Raw genomic sequence first — 21,427 nt, 5'->3', positions numbered from 1 at the left:
TTCACGAGTGTAAAAAATGTACCGAGGTAACTTGAGAACTGTAAAAAGCTTCAAAAACTTACAAAAAAGTAGAAAATTAGAAAAAACTGCACGAATCGATGCAATGGCTCTGAGGTTGACGAAAAGCAAAACCAGCCAAATCTGAAGCTTTTAAACTCACTAAATCTCACAGAATCTTCAGGTCTTTTCAGGAAAATTCAGGTTTCGACCGATTTCGTTGGACCTGATATAGCAGAAAAAAAATTGGAAATTTTCAAAAGGAAGAGAGCTCGGTCATCATCAGCAACGACTCTCTTTCTTTTTCGTGTGGCTAAAAGTTGGAAAAAAAGTAATTTTTGTCAAAAATCATTGAAAAACCGATAGAAAAGTTACTTTTTCGAAGCGGGGCTGTTTGCGAATAGCGTTTTAAACTGATTTCCTGATCAACGCACAGCGTCCAAAGGGTGACAAAAGCTGAAAAAATCAGCAAATGACAGACTGGCGCGCCTCGGACGCATTTTCTAGGTCAAAAACGCCAAATTTCCGGCTATTTTCATTGCAAAAACCCTAATTTTCCATTATCTGTCGCGCCTTGGACGCGTACAAATTCTAGTTCAAGATAAACGTCATGCCGAGTTTAGGAAGAATATTCTGTTTTAAAATAACAAAATCCTTTCAAATGAATTTCGCAATGACGAAGACTCCCTTGAAAACGTCGTGAAGAACTTCGAGCCGATTATCTTCAATCTGAAAACAAGCAAGGTCTTTGTCAGATTCTTCAGGGTCTCTGAATGCTATTCTTTACGATTTTTATGCTGATTGTTTGTTTTGATTTTTAGCATTTTTGCGCATCGTTGCATTTTTCGGCGCTGATGACTCCTACCGAGCCCGATTCAACCTGAAATGTAAAAATTTAGTTGAACAACTAATTTTCAAAACGGATTCTATCTTAAAATTCATAATTTGAAACGAAATTGAGAAAAAAACTGGCAAAAACAGCATTAAAAATCAAAATTGCCTCCAATTTTCTGAGAAAACTCCGCCCCTTGCAAGCCCCGCACGTGGTTTTGCAAGCCGCCGCGCACTTATTTTCGTCTTTTTTACTCTCGGACGTCTCAATTATTTCCGGCGTTTTAGCATTGATTTCAGTCGTTCTTTTTGACAATTTTGTTGTTCCATTGCTTATAATAAATATAAAAATTAATATTACAGATGTTTCATCGAAGAAATCGCTCAACATCACCCCTGACTCGTGAAAAACCGAGTATTTAGAAAAAAATATTTTATAAGGATGGCTCGTCGGATAGAACAATTGAAATTGGCTTTTTTTTGTGGTTAATTTCAGTTTTATATATGCATTTTTCAGCTCGGAATGAAATTCCTTCGATGATGGCTGCGATGAAGACAAGAGGAGTGCGAGCATACTTGTCAAGTCTTCAAAAAATGAACCAATTTTTAATCCAATTTTTTATCGAAAGTGTGAACATTTGCGATGCTTTTTCAGAATTCCTCAGAATTCTGAATGATAGTCGGAAATGTGACTTTTTCGCGAAAAAATTCAAAAAATGTTGAGTTTTACATTATGGCGCCAAGAACCCGGGCCGTAACAAGTATGAGCTCAACTCATATATGAGTTCGAAGGATACGGAAGCTCTGGAAGACGTCGACGAGTGACTATGGAAATTTTGCAGAGAAATACGGCTTTTTAAACTATAATTTTTAAAAGGTTACGAAGAGTGTTTTTTCTGACAAAAATCAATTCTTTAGGCCGGTTTCAATAGTTTTTGATAAGTAATCTTGAAAATTAAGTCGTAGAGAATCATTAATCAAAAAGAATTTAATATGTGAGAAAAAGAAATATGGAAATTTCTAGAAAAGCAGCTCTATACACTGGAATTTCACCAAATCTCCACCAAATCCGAACAAAATCAATGACAGTATGCCACGATGCCAATCGGTTTCGTGGCTCAGACTTTTCCAACTTGGGAAATTTCCAAGCAGTCTGAGGCCTGTAGATTGAAGTTCAGTACGATAAGCGTATTGTCGGGCCATCGTAACATGTCGCTTATCTTACAAATGGAATGAACTCTTTCTTTAATCACATTCACTTGTGTTGGCTGCCCGACCTGTCTTTTTTTTTGTCAAGTGAATTTCATAAATTCCGAAATTGTAAGATTTAGGGAATATCGAGATCTGAAAACATTTAAGAAGATATAGCGAATTCTACTGCATTAACGACCACAATACTCGTGGAAGAGTGGAAGAAAAAACGCTACGCAAACACGGAACACACATCGGAATCGATCGCCTTCTCTTTTCTCATTGCGATTCAAACACTTTTCTACTCCCATTCCTTCCAAAATGCCTCTTCAATTCCTGAATTTTCCTAATTTGATCCAAGAATATATTCTTAAAAATATGGAACTTTGTGAAGTATTCATGATGTCACTCGTTTCCAAAAAGACCAAATATTGTGCGATTCGTGCAAGAATCAAAATTCCGAAAATACTTTTTAATATAAGAAAAAAAGCGCAATCGATTCGAATTGGAATCGATGAAAAGGAAATGAAAACGAAAACGATAATCAGGGTTTGGAAAGTACGGAAATTGAAAACGAGAAGAGCGGTGAGAATAAAAATTGGAGATGATTTCGAAGGTTTGGCAAAGTAAGTGCTTGAGTAGAAAGAAAAATGAACTTGACTCAAATTTTATCGGTTTTCAGCATAAAATTCCAATTTTTCAGTGTTTTGAGTGGTTTTTCATGAAAAAATCGAAGAAATCGGTCCAAATTCTCTAAAATTTTTAAAATTTGACTCATTGAGAATGTGCGGAGTCAATGAGTTTTCGCCCAATGCCATTCTTCTGTAATTTGCAGAGTCCGTTCCCAGGAAAGCCAAACTAATGAACAATTATGTTTGATAAAAGTGGAATGCATTGAAGAAACCCTCATGAAAGGATTACATGACCATTTTAAAGCATTGTTCTGTCAATCCAAATCAAATTCTCTTTGGATGGATGCCAGCTGGCTTTTCTCAATTGAAAAAATGCCGATTTATGAAAATGTAGATAAGATTTTCTTGACCGGAGACTCAGAATCAGCAGAGGCGAAGGATTTCGAGTCTTTTATAACTCGTTACCCAAATTTGAATTCGTTAAGAATTCAACCAGAGATTATTGGAGAGCTCAGCGAAATGATCGACGCTCAAAAGGTTCGGTTATCGAATGCTGGAAAGTTTGGAACGAGTCTTTTGGAAAAATTCGATGGTCGACATCTTCTGTTCTCGAAGTGGATTGTCGAAGAGAAGCAGCTTAACGAGTTCATTAAGAAATGGATGAAAGGGGAAGGATATCAAAGCTTGGAGACGATCGAAGCCTACTTGATTCTCAATAGGAATATCCGAATTGATAACGTGGTTAATGAATTGGAAACAGAACGATTCGATCGAACAAAAAGACCGGAGCATTTTAATATGGACAATGAGTAAGTCATTAGTTCAATCAGTTAGGAAATCGGAGAAGCTGATTTCCGAAAAAATCATTTTTGCACAAAATCCTTTTTTCTTCCCCAAATTTTTCAAAATCTGGGGAAGAAAAAAAAAGACTAAAAAAGAGATTTTCCGATGTATCTTGTCTTAAATAAAAATACTCCTCCAGAATCCACAAGTTTTGATTCAGAATCCCTTTTCCTTCCCCGGATTTTTGAAAATCTGAAAATCCTTTCTTCTTCTCCAAATTTTAAAAATCTGGGTAAGAAAAAAGAAAACTAAAAAGAGATTTTTCAATGTATTCTGTCTTAGATAGTACTGATTTAGAATCCTCAACTTTTGATTCAGAATCTCTTCTTCTTCCTCGAATTTTGAGAAATCCGAAAATCCTTTTTTCCGAAAATCCAAATTTTCGAAATCTGGGGAAGAAAAAGAAGAATAATAAGAGATTTTCTGAGGTATTTTGTCTTGAATGCAAGTACTCCTCTAGAATCCACAGCGTTTGATTCAGAATCCTTCCTTCTCCTTCGAATTTTGAGAAATCCGAAAAACCTTTTTCTTACCTAAATTTTCGAAATCTGGGGAAGAAAAAGAAGAACGAGAAAAATTTTTTCTAACTGTATTCTGTCATATATGATAGTACTGATTCAGAATCTCTTTTTCCCCTCTCAAAATTGGCCATTTTCACTGAAAAAGGCCAAATTGTAGAACTTTCTGCACGGTATTTTGTCAAAACTAGTCGAAAATTCGACTTTTCTGCAAAAAAAAAACTTTTCAAATTTTCAATTTTTTGTACTGAGTTGGCCCGGCCCGTTGCAAGTCTCAGAGTTGCGCGGAAGTGATTTTTTCTAAAACGGAAGTCGGAAGTAAAATTTTGAAAACGGAAGTCGGAAGTTAAATTTTGAAAACGGAAGTCGGAAGTGAAAAAATGCCCGGAAGTCGGAATTCCGCGCAACTCTGGTGCTGATTATTGATTGATTTTGACATTTTTCAGAACATTGTACGGCTTCGATTCTCCACCAGTCGGTCTCGCTGGCAATGACACTTATGATGTCATCAGAGAAAGTGATGGAAAAAGAGCTTCAGTACGTGCTAGTACTAATTCTTTTTGGTTTGTGGTGTGGAATGCTGGTTTTTAACATTTTTGTTCCCTGTCTTACCTGTCTTTTACAACAAAAAAAACAATAAACCCGATTAAAGAAAAAACAGTTTTAACAACAAATAACAGACAACAGATAAAACGAAAACAATAGAACAGTCATTGATGGGAAAGCGCCTTCTGGAAGAGAGTCGCCATGACCGAATGGTCCAAATCCTCGAGATTTCCTGGCAGAACTGCACGAATTTCAGCGATCGAACGGGTCTTTGAGAGACAGTTGTTCTGGAAAAGTAGAATGTATATTGCAACTGCGCCCCACCGCAAACGAGAGAGAGAGAGAGTATCGGCGAGAGACGCAGAGTTTTTTCTCGCGCCGACACAGCTTTTCATAGGTTTTGACCTATTTTGGCTGTTTTTCATAACAATTTACAAAAAAAAACTTCTGAAAAATAGCGAAAATTGGTGAAAAAACTCTGCGTCTCTCGTAGTCAATTTATTCACCTTCAAATTCGCCAACTTATACTTTGTCGATAAGAAGAGCTTCTCCTTCAACGATTTCATCGATTCTTTGAGAAGAAACTCCTCGCATCGTCCGTGTGCAGTTGGCGCATCGTACATGTCGGTCAGATGGAGGACACCGACGACCGTGTTGTCTGAAACAACTAGTTTTAAAGATATGAGGCGTTTTCTTCAGACTTGCAACGGGCCGAGCCGAGTTTAAGTATAAGAATTTGAAATTTAGAATTTTTTCGAACATTTTTTGATTTTTCTTGCAAAAAAGAGGAATTTTCAACTATCAATATCAATAAAAACTCAGCGTACATAGGATTTTTGACTATTTTTTAATAAAATTCTCCGGACCGAGCCAAAACGTTACAAAAAGTGGGTGTGCGCTCACCATTAATCCCTGGTTCTCCATGAAGAACTTCGAGGAAATTCTGAAAATCGGAAGCTTTGACATCAGTGAGAGTTATCTCTGTTTTCTTCGATTCTTCGAAATTTCCAAAGAAAAGAGAATTGAAGTATGTCGAGTGAGAGGCGAGGAACTGGAAAATTTCAGATTTTTTTTCTCTTTTTTTCCAGCATTTTTTTACCAATTTCGAGACGTGAAACTTCTGATCCTCCACCAGGAGCACCATATCCGAGTATTGTTTCTTCGTCTCATCGAATGTTTTCAACGCTTTCTTCTCGATTCCAACCATTTCCTTTATAGAAACAATCGCTTCAATCTTCAACATTCCATCGACAATGTAATCTTTCTTCAACGTGTTCCAAGCAATCAATGGCCATCCGAATGAAGTTTTCGCCACTTGGCTTCCAAAATCAAACGTCTCCTTTTTAAGAGTTGTTCTTCCATTAGCTGATTTCACTGAGAGTTCACACTCGGCTTTAACAGACCATGGAATATCATCTGAAGTCTTCAGACATTTGAGGTAGAGAGAAAATTTATTCGAAACTTGATCTTCTCCGTCAGAGGTTTCTTCCGTGCGGTAGCGCAGCTGCCTGGAAAACAAAAAAAATAGTATTTTCACTGAAATTAACTCAAAATAGTACCAGGGAACATTGAAATGTTCTTCCTCCTTGCTGAAATAATCCTCGTTTTCCTTGATATCCGGCACATTCTCGATGAGAGCCGACATCACGAATTGCTGATCCGGACGCGCCATTTTTCTATAATATATAAGGGAAATTTCGATTAGTAAGCGGAGCATTTATAACTTCAAACAATGACTTGGAAAAATAAACAGCTTCATTTACATTTAAGATGAGCAATAAACTATTTATTCAAACCGGTTGACTACGGTAAGCGTACACTTTGCGTACTCTCATTGTCTACCGTAGTAGAGTAATCGAAGAATTAGAAAATTGAGGAAAAAAGACGAAGAAAAAGATAATTACGATCACAAATCGGCATAGAATAACTCAAAACAGAGAAAAAACAAAAAAAAACTGCAAGGGCCGATTTTTTCACCTTTTAATTCAATTCCTTTATTTTTTGCACTGAAAATGCGGTATTTTCAGGTTTTCAGACGTTGCAATGGATGAAAAAAGATCCCATTCATCAAAATTGTAGAAAATGAATTTCTTTATCGAAAATGAGCCAGAAAGCATGAATTTTAGTAAGAAATTGACTTTTTTGATTCAGAAGAAACTGATTTTCAGAAAAATGAGTAAAACGTTTTTGGCAAAAAACAATTTCTAATAAAAATTGGACATAATGTACTTGAGAATGCTCTGAAACTGTTACAATTTTTAGAAAAAGAAATATTGGCTGAAATGGCTGAAAATCTCATTTTTCTGTATCAAAAAAGTCAATTTTCGACCAAAATTCACGTTTTTTGGCTCGTAAGATAGAGCATTTTATTTTCTACAATTCTTATGAATCGGACCTTTTTTCATCCATTGCGACGTCTGAAAACCTGAAAATACTGCATTTTCAGTGCAAAAAATAAAAATTGATTTTTCTGAACTGACCTTACGTAAACTTACCTCCCCTTGAACTGAACTTGCCCCCCGTGGCACACTGTCCCACCCTCGTTTCCTCTCTCCAATCGAACAAAGGAATCAAAACCACAGAATTGAAATTCAATCTGCGCAAAGATGAGAGCGAAGTTGATAAGTCTTCTTATCGCTATACTTGTTCTGGCGGATCCGATTCAGTGCCAACTCAGTGTGGACAACAGTCTTTGGGCGGCATGCAATCAAACTGGAACCAGCGCAGGATTCAAACAGAGGAGCGTTGATGACGTAAGTTTGAGATTCAGGGAAGATTGGGAATCTTCAGGATTCTGGCGCCGAAGATATGACTAGGAGAGATTAGTGTTAAAATCAGATAAAATGGTCTAAAAACTGTGAAAACCGCCAAAAAAACACCAAAAACATGCCGAATTTACCCAAAACTTTCTGAAAAATCAAATTCCATGTGGCGCCAACGCTCAAAGAATTACAGTACAGAGGTCAGGGCGAGGCTTCTTGTTGTTGCACGCCACGCTTCTTACAACGGCGCTCTACCGAAACGGAAGAAACTTGTGTGCGAAACTGAAAGACTCAGAGCAAAATACACATTTTCAAGGGGATTTCGTTGGAGCGCGGTTGTAAGAACTGTGCCGAGCAGATATGAATTTTCTTGACCTAACATTTCCAGCCATCCGAAGGAGACAAGTGCACTCTGGCATTCAATGTAGCCGTCAGAGATGACGATGATGCTAGAGAATTCTGTTCGCTATATGCGCCATGGAGACTAGTGAGGGCTGAAATCGATGTGAAGGATCGTCCGAGAGTTTTGTGTCATGTTGGTAAGTACCTTCTCAGATTACTGTAACATCTGACTTTTCCTCCTTTTCCAGAAGCCACATTGGCATGCAAGAATGGATGGATTCAGATGTTCGGATACTGTTTCAGAATGACTTCTGAACGTAAACTAGCCAATCATGCAGATGCTCAAACGCAATGTAACAACCTTGAAGAGGGCGCTACCATCGCCTCGTTGCGTCACAAAAACATCGTTGGTGTATGGAGAAGTGAGTGGAAGATATGGAGGATATTAGCCCAGCAGTTTTATTGCAACTGCGCCCCATCGCAAACGAGAGAGTAAACGCAGAGTTTTTTCTTGCGCTGGCACAGATAATCACAGTTTTCGATGAAAAGTAGCAAAAGTAGGTCAAAAACTGTGAAAATCTGTGTCGGCACAAGAAAAAACTCTGCGTCTCTCGTCGATACTCTCTCGTTTGCGGAGGGGCGCAGTTGTAAGAACTGTGCCAAGCTAGCATCTGACATCTGCAGCTAACATCTGATGGAATGTAACATCTTCAGGATACTTCCGTGGAATCGCTCAAATCTGGGTTACGGCCAGTGAGACGTGGCATCAGTACATTCAAAAAACGGGTACTGTAGATGGAGATGCGTTTGCTATCGCATTCACTGGAAAACACTACGACTTCTCTGTCCATCCGAATTCTCTGATCCGAATTGATCCGAAAATCAAATTACAAGTGTTGTGTGAATACAAGCCACCAATGACATCGGCGGAAATCAATTACTTGGGTAGAAGATATTCTGAAATCTACTATCCATCTGTGAAAGTACCCAATGGAATTCTTGTTCGATCTGCTTCTTCATACACCACGAGTACCAATAATTTGGAGATTTGTAAGGTTAGTTTGGATTGAATGAGATTTTATAAACTTTTTGTATACAATGAATTTCAGAAAGCATTGCTACCATATATGGTAGGTGGCGTTGACCCATTCTTGCCAGATGCAGAGACATTGGCTGCTATCCATGGAACGAAGCTTCCGGTGAGAAATGTCATAAAATCTATTATTCTCTTATTGCTAAATCTTCAGTTCACGCTTCTCACTGGATCTGGTGCTCGAGCAGGGATCAATACAGAAAATATGGCTTCAAAGGAGTGCGTCAATGAGAAGAAAAAACTCTTAGTCGAGGCTCTCAAGAAAGATGATTCTAAGCATGAAGTAGACGGTGTGGAAGGCACAGACCATTGCGACAACATGAATACTGCGGCCATTGTGCATGAAGCAGGTGCAGCAAAACTGAAGACGATGTCTGATAGCAGATCTCTCCCAATATGGTGTAAACTTGGAAGAAAGATGGAGTTCAGATACAATACTACTCCGGGTTATGAGATTTTCCATCGTTCGAATGGAGAAGTTGTTGCTCATCGTTTATACAGCCAAAGATTGACTTATGATGCAGCGTCGAAAATATGCAAAGAAAACGGAGGATTCCTTTCTGGAATCAACAGTTTAGATGAGGCTGATCATCTTGGAAGTAAGTTTTGTTGTATTCGAAGAAAAGTTTCAACATTTCTTGCTTTGCAGAACTCGCAACAGAAGCAGGCTTGAAGAATGAAGCGATCTTTTTGGGAGGAAGACGGAAGGAGGCATGTATTCAGCTAGAAACAGACCATACCAACCCTGATGCCTTATGTGCAACTAATCGAGTTATTGAATGGCAAGATAACGTTGCTCAAGATTTCCATACGAAATGGTGGAGAAATGGACACGATACGCATAAGAATCCAAGTTCAACGGTCGCCTACCTCCAAGAATGCCTTACCTATGTACAGGGAACGCCTTCTTGGGCTAACAACGATACAACCGCATTTTTGGACGACTATCATTGTGGCATTGGTAGCCCCTTCTTTTGCACCAATAAAGTGACGGTGACACCGGTGGATCCGCTGTAATCTGTATTATTCTACTTGTGATTTGATTGAATTGAATGAAGAATTAAATTTGAAACTGTTGATAGTACAATTAAAGACACGAAATAGCGAAATAGTAAAATTATATTTTACAAAATATTGCACTTGCGTTGAACCTGAGCGTCCTTGTATGCCGACAAATCTTCTGCCACTGTCGTTTTGACGAGAAATGTTTGAGAATCGGCGGAGAAGTGATCGGATGATGTTTCTGGTGTCGTTGATGAGTCCTTCTCTTTTGGCTTTATTTTGTCTTTTTGCTGAGATTAAATATTTATATTTCAAATTTAAATTTAAAAAATGTTACCGATTTCTTTCTTTTCTTCTCCTCATTACCACTATCTTTCGCCATTTTGATCGGACGATTTTTGTGCTAAAAAAACAATATAAATATTAATAAATCTTTAGAAAGAAACTAACAAAATATAGAATATTCTTGCATCATTCCACTCTTGTATTGTACCCGCCAATTTCCCGCAAATTCCCGCTATTTTCGAAGTTGGAACGACCTGAAATTAATAAAATGTAATCGCAGGAAACTTTTTCAGCATTAAATTTTGCGAAAAATTCAGAAAAAATAATATTTTTAGCTTTGAAAATCTTTGAAAAATGAAATTTCGAGCTGGACTCCGCCCATTTGCAAGCCGGGCACGGGAGTTTGCAAGGCGCGGCGCACTTTTTCAGTGATTATTTTTCAAAGTGAAAGTTCAGTTTTTCTCCAATTACATCCCAGAAAAAATTATTACGTTTTCTCGTGTTGCAAGCCGGATTGCCGGCATAATTGTGAACATTTTAAATATAAAAACACTTGGGCTGTTGTTGTTTGCACAAAGTTATCAACGTTTTTCTATTTACTACTGAAAATTGCAAAAATTGAAAGTTTTTTACATTTTTCTTAATAATAAAGTATTAATGCAAACACACTTTTACTAGATGGATGGGCGCAAGCATTGTCGACATTTTAATAACAAATTCGTCTTATAATACTCAAAACTAGTCGAGTTGATACATGTTTTGCGTACAGACGGCTGTAAGCTTCGTTTTCGACTTTTCTCCGTCTTCCAAATTATTTCTTTTAGTTTCTACCTTAAATAATCTGTAATTCTCCGATGGTTTTGTTTATTTTACAACGTTTTTCTAAAAAATAACTCTAAAAATGTTGCTTTTCAGCGCAAAATGGCATGGATTCAGCCATCACGAGACTGGTTTGGTGGCGGAGGAGGCGGCGACGACAGGAGACCAACAGGAGGCTCTAAGAGGAATCTGCCAGCAGATAAATTGGATTTTTCCAGAAAAAAGAGGGCTCGTAAAACGAAAAAAGACAACTCACCCGATGTAAGTTGAATTGCGATAAGATTTTTTTTTTAAATTTAAATGATAATACAAATTTGTGATTTTTAGGAGAAAGGAGAAGAGTACACGAAAAATCGAAATTGGAGAGATATAGGAAGAAGGAAAAATGCCGCTTGGATTCGAGATTATAATCGTATATTCAGTCGAGTGATCGATGGAGGAGAACTTCGAGCATTAAGAGACACCGATCCGGGATATAAGGGCAGAGATTATGAACTCGCTTTGTGTCGCGTGTTGGGAGAACAAAGAAAAGTTGATATCGATCAGCAGGCATTACGCCAGGAATTGTATCGACTTTTTACTTATGTTATTCCCCTCGAACGACTCTTGCTCAGCTTGGAAGCGGAACAAGTCGAGCCGGAATGGTTCGCTCTGACACTATTCGACCCGCATCGATCACACTTATTTGATAATATCGTGTTCGAAAATCCGCGGAAAGAACAAAGAAGATATGAAAATCATCAGAAGAAATTGAAGGAAGAGAAAGAGAAAAAAGACAAAGAGAGCGGTCCAAAAAAGTGAAAAAATCGACTACTAATCATATTGTAATAACTTCGATTTAATTTTGTATTTAATATTCGTGTATCATTGATTGTAAATAACATTTCTGGGTAGATTATTTCTTATTTCACTGTTTCAGGAGATTGTAGACGACAAGAAACAGAGGAAAGAGATTATGAACCGGATTTCTAAAAAAATGTTCCTCTTTTTCCCACCAGCCACTGTTTAGCAAGTTTGCGCTGCGGTCGCCGCCAGCGAGGTGCATTCACCGCCTCGCTTCTCTTTGCAAACAAGAAGAGAAGTAAAATGTGGCCGAATGGTCTAGTCACAGGTAGTTGGCGTGCGGACCGCATGCGGATTCAGTTCTATTTTCCGCCCGTATAGAGTCCGCGGCGGAATTATGGCCCGCTACGGACTGTAGATGGACGCAGTGTGGACTTCGGGAAAAGAGGAGGAAGTGGGCGGCAGGCGTCCGCGCGCGGACTCAGCGCGGACCGTATATGGATTGGCGAAATAGTCCGTATGGACTGGCCGCGCTCTTCCGAAGCTCTCGGACTCCTCTCGGATAATGATAATTTTATTATCATTTACGGAGTTTTAACGTTTCTTTCCCTATTTTTCGAAAGTTTCGCCTTTCTTTATGTTTTTTATATTGAAATTTCTTTTAATTAATTTTTTTCGTGAAAAATTCTCGCATTTAACTGTGAATGATCGAAAATTTAGTATGTTTTCAGTCAGTCCGTTGGCCCCAAAAAGAGAAGAAGCGGCGATAGCTGAAATGGAACCAATTCTTCGATTTCCTCAAAGGTTTGTGATAGTATTCAACATTCTCTATTCAAAATAAATTTTTTCAGTGAGGAAATTCGATAAAATTGGCCGGAACTCCTTCTCAAACATGACATCTGTATTTGTTCGGAGGAGGAACCCTTTTTCGAAAGTAAGTTAACTGAATAAATATTTTTTATTCCGCAATTAATTGATTTTTTTCAGAAATACAAAGGGAACAACGGAAATCAACGACTGAATATTGCTTCTACGACAATTGGATTTCGATTGATTTCAAGGACACGACTGGCGGACAAACTTGTGATTTCTATGTCTAATTTGCTATGTTTTCATCTTATTTTCATTATTTTCAATGTTCCTTTTTATCTTTCTTTAAATAAAATAGTAATTTTATCACTAATCTTCCTTGTTAAATGACGATCTCAACCGGGAAACAAAAGTAGGGAAGGGGCTGGCGGTGGGAGGGAGAGGAGCAACTTTTTCGGCGCGCGGACTCGAAACGGACCGTATATGACGCACACATATCGTCCTTAGCTACTTCTTTTTGAGTCCGGCGCGGACGCGTATATGGTCCGTATTTCGTCGCTGGCCAACTACCTGTGAGTGGTATGATTCTCGCTTTGGGTGCGAGAGGTCCCGGGTTCAATCCCCGGTTCGGCCCATTCGTTTTGCATTTTTTCTGCATTGAATCAGAGAAAAATTACCAAATTTATTACGAAATTAGAGTTCAGTAAATATAGGAAGCTTAAAAAATCAGAATTTAAAACTGTCCTTGTCTAGCGACCTTCATGTAAGCACTTCGAATGTGATGTGGTTTGAGTGGTTGATCAGATTCGTCCTCCTTCAAATCTCGAATATCCAATGCCTCTTCCACTATATCTCCAACCAACATTTTAGCCAATGCACCGATTGTAATGACTACATTGTCATTTACATTCATCCCTCCAGTGAATTCTTTTACAAGTTTTCGAATAGTCGACTTCTGGAATCGAGATCTTCGATAAGCAGTATATTGTTCCAGTTGTTGAGTCGACATGTTCCCGAGAAGAATTTGGTGTTTCATTTGAGCAATTTGATCCTCTTCTGACAATGGATTCTGAGATGGTTCAGGACGAGCAGTGATGAGATTTTCAGAAGATTTATCGTGTTGAGGTGGCTGAAAAATTGGCTTAATTTCAGATTCTTCTTCAACTCGAATCTTCTTTTTTGGTGGTTCCTGAACATCTTCTAATTTCACTTTCTTCTCTTCAAACTCTTCCTGTTTGACGCTATTCACTGGGCTGATCTGGAATTTCCAATTAAATAATTAAATCAAAAGCATAACAATTATAATAATTACCTGTTTCACAGCTGAAACCTCTTTATGATACTTGATAATCTCATCGATATCTGGCATATCCTGAGAATCCTCATCACTTGACAAAAAGAATTTCACTGGTTTTCCGACTGGAGATTCTGATTTTTTGACGGATAGAACATCGTCTGTATCACTGTCATCACTCATTTCCAAATCTGCCATCAATGTGTTCGTACTCTCTTTTTCAGTCTCTTTTTCAGTGGGTTTCAGCACGAAACTATCATCTTCATCACTGCTGACTCCACCGAATAAATCGCTGGTGTTCATTATTGCTGGAAAAACATAAAAGTGGAGAAGACGAGGGAGGAAAACTTGAAAAAGGAAAAGTAAAGTATCGGCTTTTTTGTGCATTTTGTACAAACCTAGATCTTCATTTTTGTAGTTGACAACTTTATTGTCAGGAGCTTTCTCAAAAAGTTGTGATTTATAGCGAGCTGTCCTACTAAAAATGGCTATAACTCTCTAGGGAGTGCCCGCACAAAAAATTTGTCAACTACAAAAATGGTCTACATTAAATTTTGCACATTTCATCAATTGACAACTTTTTGATAGCTCCGCCCTCTTTTGAGATATGAGCCTTTAAAGATAGACTACTTTAGGCGCTCCCGCGTGTTCTTCTTCAAAGGTGTATATCCTGAATGTGGGCGGAGTTATCAAAAAGTTGTCAACTACAAAAACTAAGATTTAGATTTGTAGAATATGCACAATAACGATTAACTAGAAAATCATAACTCTTGACATCTTGGCAAGCTCTCAAAGTTGACAACGAAAAAGACCAAGGTACTGTGGATGACAAGAAGAAAAAATAACAAAAATGAGGTCTACTGACCCTGAGAATGAGGGAAATCGATAGAGTGGGACCATCTGTATTTGAAAACGGTGGGAATGTGAGAGCAAGAGTCACACGATTACCATGTCACACAATAATTTACTCTCTCCTCACTTATTGATTCTTTTCACAGTTACAGTAAGACATTTATTTCAGCATCAAGATAAACATGCAACCATTCAACGTCTCCACACTCCTTCACAGAGCAATTGTGAAGTATAGCAAGTTGGATGAGTGTTTGGATAAGAAGAAGAAGAAGAAAGCGCCCCGATATTACTTCCACGTACTCCATCTGAGATTCATGAACTCTTTGGATCAGTACTTGAGGGCGAATGGAAAGATGGAGGGGTCTAGAAAGAGAAGATGGGCGGAGTCAATGGAAGATTCAGTGAAGATCAAGAAGGAGAAGAAGGAGGAGGATCTTACAGTCAAGAGAGCGAAATTTGAGAATAATGTTGTTGAATAATAAATGTGTTTTAACTTGGAACATTTGTTTTTGTCACACCTAGAATGACATAACAGAATGATTTATGAGATCACCTGTGTTTTTGAACTATGGGAAACTGACAATGTGAAGACGTGTGTCCCCCATAAAACTGTCACTTCTCGCATAGTAATCATCTCAGTCTTACGGTTTGTCATTCTTTCTGTTTTCTAAAGTCTATTCCCAACCAATTTTCGGAAACTTCATTTCAAATTGTAGAACAACTCTTGCTTTCTATTTTTGCAATTGATAACTTTTTTCTAAAACCTCTCCTTGAAAAGATAGAGTTCCGTAAAATCTCCTACATTATGACCCCCACTCCGCCCTCCTTCTCCGTGTCATACCTTTTTCAGGTGTGGTCCCACAAAAAAGTTGTCAACTAGAAAAATGTAGCTCTATTTTAACTCTAGAATTAACAATTAAGTTTTTCAAAACCGGTTATGGTATTACGGAACAGTAAAAACAATAAACGTGGGAAAGTGACCTGGTGAAGACGTTTGCGTCTTTTCAAGCCACATAAAAGTGTCACTTCTCGCATAGTAATCGTCTCAGTCTTACGATTTGTCATTCTTTCTGTTTTCTCCTGTCTTTTCCCCACTCTCCCGTGTTTTATCCTAATCTAACAATCTCTTTTTTACAATTTTTTCATTATTACAGTAAACGTCAACAATGTCACCGAACGCTTTCAAGCCATTTGATGCCCCGACTGTTCTCGACATGGCCATCAGGAAATTAGAGAAGTTGGAAAAGATGGAAGATGTGGAGAAGAAGAAGAAGAAAAGAGAGCCGAAACTGGCCAACCATCTCCTACAAATTAATTTTGTAAACCTGCTCATGGAGCACGTTAGGAAACAGGAGAAGTTGGAGTTGTCGAGAAAAAGAAACTGGGAGAAACCGTTGGAGGATCCCATCAAGATTCGGATTAGAAAGCAGAAGAAGATACTCTCCGATGAATCGCCACTGAAGAAGGTCAAGAATGAAGATAATGAGTTGAAGAAATTGGAGAAGAATTTGGATGGTTTGGCAGCTCGACTCGAAACAATTTCTATTCAATAAGCAGTTGTGTGGATAAGGAGGATTACTGTATTTTGTAGTCTCTGATTGAAATTTTCCTGTTGTTTTTTGTTTTTTGTTTTATCATACTAATCAGCTGTTCAAATAATAAAATTAGTTGTTTTCATTTCTATTGTTTTTTTTTCAGAAAAATCTAACAGACCATCCTCTTGTATTCTACTGAAACGTACAAAGAGAACTTATCTGGCGCGCATTCGGTGCGCTTTCATTATTCCTTATTGAATTGACGTTACTTTGAAAAAAATTAAGTTCCGACAAGAATTTTCAAAACGCAAGTGGGGCAAGGAGTTGTAGGCGGATCTTAAACTGTAAGCGGCGTGGTTGAGGTTCCAGCTGATTTTTTAACGAGCAACATTGGATATATTTTTCATGTTTATTAATTAAAACACGATTCAATGTTGCTCATTAAAAAAATCAGCTGGAATTTCAACCACGCCGCTAACAGTTTAAGCTCCGCCCACCACTCCCTGCCGCAATTACGTTTCAGTGTTAGAAACTATGATATTTGAAAACTCTCTTGGGAGAGTGACAGATTCATAAAATAGAGGAATCATAAAATTTTAAAAGTTCACTTCTCGAATTCTCCTGACAAAAACAATCCCTCCGTTTTGTCATAAACCCAATTATAAACCGCGTCCATTTCTTCTTTACACATTGAACCAGTACTCCGGCATTCACCTTTTCTTCTGGAAACCATTAAGGGGTACTGTAGATTTAAAAAAACTCACTCAATTCTCTCCACACATCGATTCATCACATCTATCAGCTCGAAAATCACTTCAGGTAAAGGATGATTTCCAAAAATGTTGATGGCCTAGAAAACTCCTAGAAATTTCGGCCACGCCTTCTCTTCCTACCGTATCCTGCATATTCTGAATATGTTCTGTATGGTTTCCTGGGAAGAAGTGATACGGTTCTTTGACGATTTTCGCATGGAACTCATCAACATTGACTCGAAAATGTAGAAGTGCTGCTGATCCTTCAGAAGCATTTTTCTCAATTTTCGACGGATCGATGAAGCTTCGAGCGAAGTGAACTTGACATATATCAATAGTAGAGGTATTGAAGACATACTGAAAGAAGTCTGTCTGTCTGCCTGTCCGGATGTCCAACTTCAAACTTTTTCCCACGAAACCGGAAGTCTAGTGAAGCGCGTTTGCACACGACTTAGCATGCTGCCAATTGAGTCGCCGCTCAGCCAAATCGCGTGCTGATAACGTGGACAAACGATAGGGAGTTACATTTTTTTGAATTTCGCGCCCATTTTACACATATTTTTGGAGCGCAGATGCTTCATATATACTTTCTATGACCCCCTGCCAACTAACCTTCCGTCTTCCTTCTTTTTCATAGAAAATAGGTGTGGCCACTCCATTAAAATTATTCGAATAAATACTTGGCTTGAATCCAACATAATGATTCTCAATTGACAGTGCACCAACATTAGTCCCAACCATTTCTCTCATAGAATATTCTAGAAGTCGTCCATTTTTTGGCACAATGATTTCATCTAGGTCTGCCACTGTTCCAATTGTTGTTTTCATCTCAAGAACACACAAATTCAACGCCAAAAACTGGGACAAAATGTACGAACTTTCATCGAATTTTGGGAATTTCGAAGCGATTTCGATTTCAGGTGGAAGAGAACCAAAACTAGGCCACGATCGGAGTTCAATTATTCCCTGAAAGTGTCTGTCTGTGTATCCAAATATCTGGTTGTCCTCTAACAGCTTACCATACTTGTCAAGGGCTGGGCCTAAAGACCGGCCTGAAATTTTTTTAAAAAATTGGTTCATTTTTTTTGAAGCCGGGCCTGAGGGCCTTTCAGGGCCAGGCCTTGAAAACTATGGTGAAAACTGACTGTCTGTGTGTCCGAATATCCGGATGTCCTCCATCACAACTCACCATTTCTCTATAATAATCAATAACCCTCCTGGTCTCTCTTGTAGCTGAATGATAAAAAACAATGAAACGAGTTGCTCCCTGAGCCCTCCATCCTTCAATATAAAGTATCAGGTTCTGCCATTGCAAATAGTAATAGATGGGTTGTAGACATACAGTAATCCCCGTCTCGTATCTTTTATTGATCTCTTTGACAGTTAGAGACACTTTTCGGTTTTCCATGTGGATTAGGACCTGGAAAAACTTGGAGAGTGTGCCACGGACCATTATCCAAACTGATTTTCAAAAACTTTGTTTTATATTGTAGAGCTAGTCTAGCTCTCCATTTTAGTAGTTGACAACTTTTTGATAGCTCTGCCCACTTTTGAGATATGCGCCTTTAAAGACAAAGGGAGTGCGCGCGCCGCCGACACCCAGCCGCCAATCTTTAAAGGCGCATATCTCAAAAGTGGGCGGAGCTATCAAAAAGTTGTCAACTACAAAAATGGAGAGCTAGATTTGATCTACAAGATAAAATAAATTTAAATTATTAAAAAATCATTAGAACATCGTTACAGAATCTCAAAGTTGGTCATTTTTTAATCCAAAATATCTCAAAATCAACATCTCTTTTATTTTCTAAAACTTCTCTTTATTACGGTCATTTTGGTACAAAAATCAACTTTCTAGCTCACTTCTGAACAAAGTTACACCCATCTGAAGTTTGACTAGTCATGAGGAGAGTGCAGACAGTTAGACACTCTAACCGTCTGCGCTCTCTCTCCCTCAAAAAAGTTGTGAACTACAAAAATGTAGCTCTACTTTCGCCCTTTAATTTCAAAAAAGTTTTTCGAAATCCGTCATTGTTAGGTTGCCTACCCTCGTGATTCCACCAGCTACTGTCAAATTGGAAATGAATGTGTTTGGGACATAGAAGCACGGTGTTCCAGGAGTCCGAATATCCGGGCAATTCGCCTCATGGGCGTCTCCAAACATTCTGAGTCTCTTCGGATTCTTGACGCCTTCATAAAAGACGTCCACTAACAAATAGTCGGTTTCACGAACACAACCAGCTAGTGCGAGGATGCGGAGACGTGGAGGTGTGGTTCTGGACATCTGGATGAACAGACAAACAGACAAACAAACCTCAAATCTACATATGCATTGTGGTAGAATGTAACAGGGAATGAGGAGTTGATCTGAGTGCTTCTGAAAAATCAAATCAGGTATTAGCACGACACGCTTCTTACAACCGCCCTCTACCGAAACCAAAGCAAATTGTGTGCGAAAATGAGAGAATCAGAGAAAAATACAAATTTCTAAAGGGGATTTCGGTGGAGCGCAGTTGTAAGAAGCGTGCAGAACAAATTACCTCCCGTCAAAACTTCTCAAATACGATGGAACTTGTGGCCTCTCATAGTTAACACAATGAACGGATACAATGCAAAATGATGATATCAATGCTACCAAGTGAAACATTTCTTCAGGCAATGGGAATGAAGAAAATGGGATGAATGGAATCATGAGTAGAGAAAAACTCACAAAAAACTGGGGGTCACGAGAAAAAAAAATCAATGTTTCCCGTTTTTCACGGCCCCTTGTACCTTTTTCATACCTCACCTGGGTCTCGAGATTTGAGCCTTTGAAGTTACGAGGAGACGCAGAGAAACGAGACAGTCTAGCTTCTCTGCGTCTCTTCTTCACTTTGAAGGTTCATATCTCAAGAACAAGGAAAGCTGTCAAAAAGTTGTCAACTACTAAACTATGCAGAATTTTATGTAGAATATTTTCGTAGCCTGTAGTTTTTTGGTATCACTTTTAGTTTTTGAGTTATAGGCGTCGAAAAACCGTAGTTCATCTTTGCCAAATTTGTCGTTTCTCACTTCAATGAGCTACCACAATCTCAAAAATAGACCGGCAAACATGACATTTCGTGAGTAAAATATTCAAACCTAGAGTATCATTTTCTTAGTTGGTCACTTTTTTGTAGAACGCCTCCCTGGCTTACTGTAGCTCACTGAGACTAAAGCATGCTCATGGTAGTACATCAGTCCAGGGAAGCTTCACATCGAAAAACGATCAACTACAAAAATGAAGTACGAGAACTGATATGTTCACACCTGAAATTTCAAGATTTTTGCTCAACTCCTGAGCATGTGTCATTGCCTTAATCTTTTTCCTTGTTTTCACTCTTTTAACGCAAAAATTGCATGTTTCCGTCTGAAAATTTGAAGAAAAACCTGTGAAAAACAATTAAAATGTCTTCCTACAACCATTTTTCTGTTTTTCTCGACCAAAAAATTCTGAAAGACAGTGAAAAATGGGCTCAGAAAACTCTCATTCCATTTTATTGTAGTTGCGGCGAGAGAGTGTGCGCATGCGAGAGAGGGAAAAGAAACACGAGAATTTTTTTCACTCGCAGGAGGCAGCGCACGCTTTTTAGACTTCAATTTTTCTTTAATTTTTCTTTAAATTTCACATTTGACCCACGAAACAGTCGATCTAAAAATACGAAAATAATTTTTTTGTTGAAAGTTTGATCTTCTCGGCGAGCCCGCCACACTAATCACTCATCAACACATTTCAGTTTCATTTCGCGATTTTTTTTTCATTTTCTTGGAATTTTTTTCTGTTTCTTCGTTTATTTGTCTTCAAGCGAACATTTTTAAGCTAATCCGTTGTCGCATACTCAAAAAAAAAAACAATTTTGGTGCAATTTTTGTTTCAATCATTTTGTTTTTCTCCGAAATTTGTCAGCCACTTCCTTATTCTATAGCTTTTCCCGCTGAAATTCTCATTTCATTTTGCAAAATTGCAAATTTGATCAACAATTTTGAGCAAACGCGCTCCAATAGACCCAACACCTCCTTCATTCATACGCTCTCTCGCCGCCACGTATGTTTTATTTTCGTTTTTAGCGAAGCGGAAAACATTTTTTACTTTTTTTCGTCTGCCGAAAAAAGTTTTGGTTTTTTCGTTTTTGGAAAGAAATAAGGAATTTTCAACCGAAAAATAGTCAAAAATATTTTCGGTTTTTCGGTGTTTTTTCGACGAAAATTGTTCCGTTTTTCAGATTTTTGTGAACGGACGAACATTTTTTTTCCTTTTTCTGGTCAAATTATTTTCGGCGGCAACCCTGCTTCGAACTCTGATCTTTTCGAAATTTTAATCACATTCCAATGTTATCGAGAACAACTAAAAGTCGATCGAAAATGAAACATGTTTCGCGGTTTCTGCAAGTTCCCGTCATGATTTTGACCAAAAGAGGATTTCAGAGACTTTGAATTGATTGTCTCATCAACATTTTCGTTATATTGTGTACTTTTTTGTTGAAATAATCTTGGTTCATCGTTCAAAATCGCTCTCGCTAAACAT

The 21,427-nt window shown here is 38.2% G+C and overlaps 9 protein-coding genes across 9 annotated transcripts; 5 read left to right on the top strand and 4 right to left on the bottom strand.

Annotated features, from left to right (window-relative positions):
- Nucleotides 1–2,990: 2,990 nt before the first annotated feature.
- GCK72_007225 (uncharacterized protein) lies at nucleotides 2,991–3,464 on the top strand (the record flags this gene model as incomplete). Its single annotated transcript, XM_003103726.2, has 1 exon — nucleotides 2,991–3,464. One exon carries the CDS (start codon nucleotides 2,991–2,993, stop codon nucleotides 3,462–3,464), a length of 474 nt encoding a protein of 157 aa, XP_003103774.2.
- Nucleotides 3,465–4,722: 1,258 nt separating this feature from the next.
- Nucleotides 4,723–6,230, bottom strand: GCK72_007224 (uncharacterized protein; the record flags this gene model as incomplete). The annotated part of the gene is made up of 5 exons (XM_053726050.1): nucleotides 4,723–4,845; nucleotides 5,065–5,216; nucleotides 5,462–5,501; nucleotides 5,658–6,066; nucleotides 6,118–6,230. The coding sequence occupies 5 exons, from the start codon at nucleotides 6,228–6,230 to the stop codon at nucleotides 4,723–4,725; spliced, it is 837 nt and encodes a 278-aa protein (XP_053590244.1).
- Nucleotides 6,231–7,164: 934 nt separating this feature from the next.
- GCK72_007223 (uncharacterized protein) lies at nucleotides 7,165–9,772 on the top strand (the record flags this gene model as incomplete). The annotated part of the gene is made up of 7 exons (XM_053726049.1): nucleotides 7,165–7,311; nucleotides 7,709–7,859; nucleotides 7,911–8,084; nucleotides 8,377–8,717; nucleotides 8,772–8,861; nucleotides 8,910–9,354; nucleotides 9,405–9,772. 7 exons carry the CDS (start codon nucleotides 7,165–7,167, stop codon nucleotides 9,770–9,772), a joined length of 1,716 nt encoding a protein of 571 aa, XP_053590243.1.
- A 107-nt stretch (nucleotides 9,773–9,879) lies between these two features.
- Nucleotides 9,880–10,139, bottom strand: GCK72_007222 (uncharacterized protein; the record flags this gene model as incomplete). Its single annotated transcript, XM_053726048.1, has 2 exons — nucleotides 9,880–10,047; nucleotides 10,095–10,139. 2 exons carry the CDS (start codon nucleotides 10,137–10,139, stop codon nucleotides 9,880–9,882), a joined length of 213 nt encoding a protein of 70 aa, XP_053590242.1.
- Nucleotides 10,140–10,963: 824 nt separating this feature from the next.
- On the top strand, nucleotides 10,964–11,662 carry GCK72_007221 (uncharacterized protein; the record flags this gene model as incomplete). The annotated part of the gene is made up of 2 exons (XM_003103754.2): nucleotides 10,964–11,122; nucleotides 11,189–11,662. The coding sequence occupies 2 exons, from the start codon at nucleotides 10,964–10,966 to the stop codon at nucleotides 11,660–11,662; spliced, it is 633 nt and encodes a 210-aa protein (XP_003103802.2).
- A 1,525-nt stretch (nucleotides 11,663–13,187) lies between these two features.
- Nucleotides 13,188–14,051, bottom strand: GCK72_007220 (uncharacterized protein; the record flags this gene model as incomplete). The annotated part of the gene is made up of 2 exons (XM_053726047.1): nucleotides 13,188–13,712; nucleotides 13,767–14,051. 2 exons carry the CDS (start codon nucleotides 14,049–14,051, stop codon nucleotides 13,188–13,190), a joined length of 810 nt encoding a protein of 269 aa, XP_053590241.1.
- A 731-nt stretch (nucleotides 14,052–14,782) lies between these two features.
- GCK72_007219 (uncharacterized protein) lies at nucleotides 14,783–15,079 on the top strand (the record flags this gene model as incomplete). Its single annotated transcript, XM_053726046.1, has 1 exon — nucleotides 14,783–15,079. One exon carries the CDS (start codon nucleotides 14,783–14,785, stop codon nucleotides 15,077–15,079), a length of 297 nt encoding a protein of 98 aa, XP_053590240.1.
- Nucleotides 15,080–15,766: 687 nt separating this feature from the next.
- On the top strand, nucleotides 15,767–16,153 carry GCK72_007218 (uncharacterized protein; the record flags this gene model as incomplete). Its single annotated transcript, XM_003103755.2, has 1 exon — nucleotides 15,767–16,153. One exon carries the CDS (start codon nucleotides 15,767–15,769, stop codon nucleotides 16,151–16,153), a length of 387 nt encoding a protein of 128 aa, XP_003103803.2.
- Nucleotides 16,154–16,739: 586 nt separating this feature from the next.
- GCK72_007217 (uncharacterized protein) lies at nucleotides 16,740–19,168 on the bottom strand (the record flags this gene model as incomplete). Its single annotated transcript, XM_053726045.1, has 5 exons — nucleotides 16,740–16,857; nucleotides 16,900–16,985; nucleotides 17,029–17,244; nucleotides 17,500–17,939; nucleotides 18,946–19,168. 5 exons carry the CDS (start codon nucleotides 19,166–19,168, stop codon nucleotides 16,740–16,742), a joined length of 1,083 nt encoding a protein of 360 aa, XP_053590239.1.
- Between the last annotated feature and the right edge of the window lie 2,259 nt (nucleotides 19,169–21,427).

Source organism: Caenorhabditis remanei, chromosome II, assembly GCF_010183535.1.
Source record: "Caenorhabditis remanei strain PX506 chromosome II, whole genome shotgun sequence".
Lineage (NCBI taxonomy): Eukaryota > Metazoa > Nematoda > Chromadorea > Rhabditida > Rhabditidae > Caenorhabditis > Caenorhabditis remanei.
Note: the sequence above shows the minus strand (reverse complement) of the source record. Positions and strands in the feature narration are given on the sequence as shown.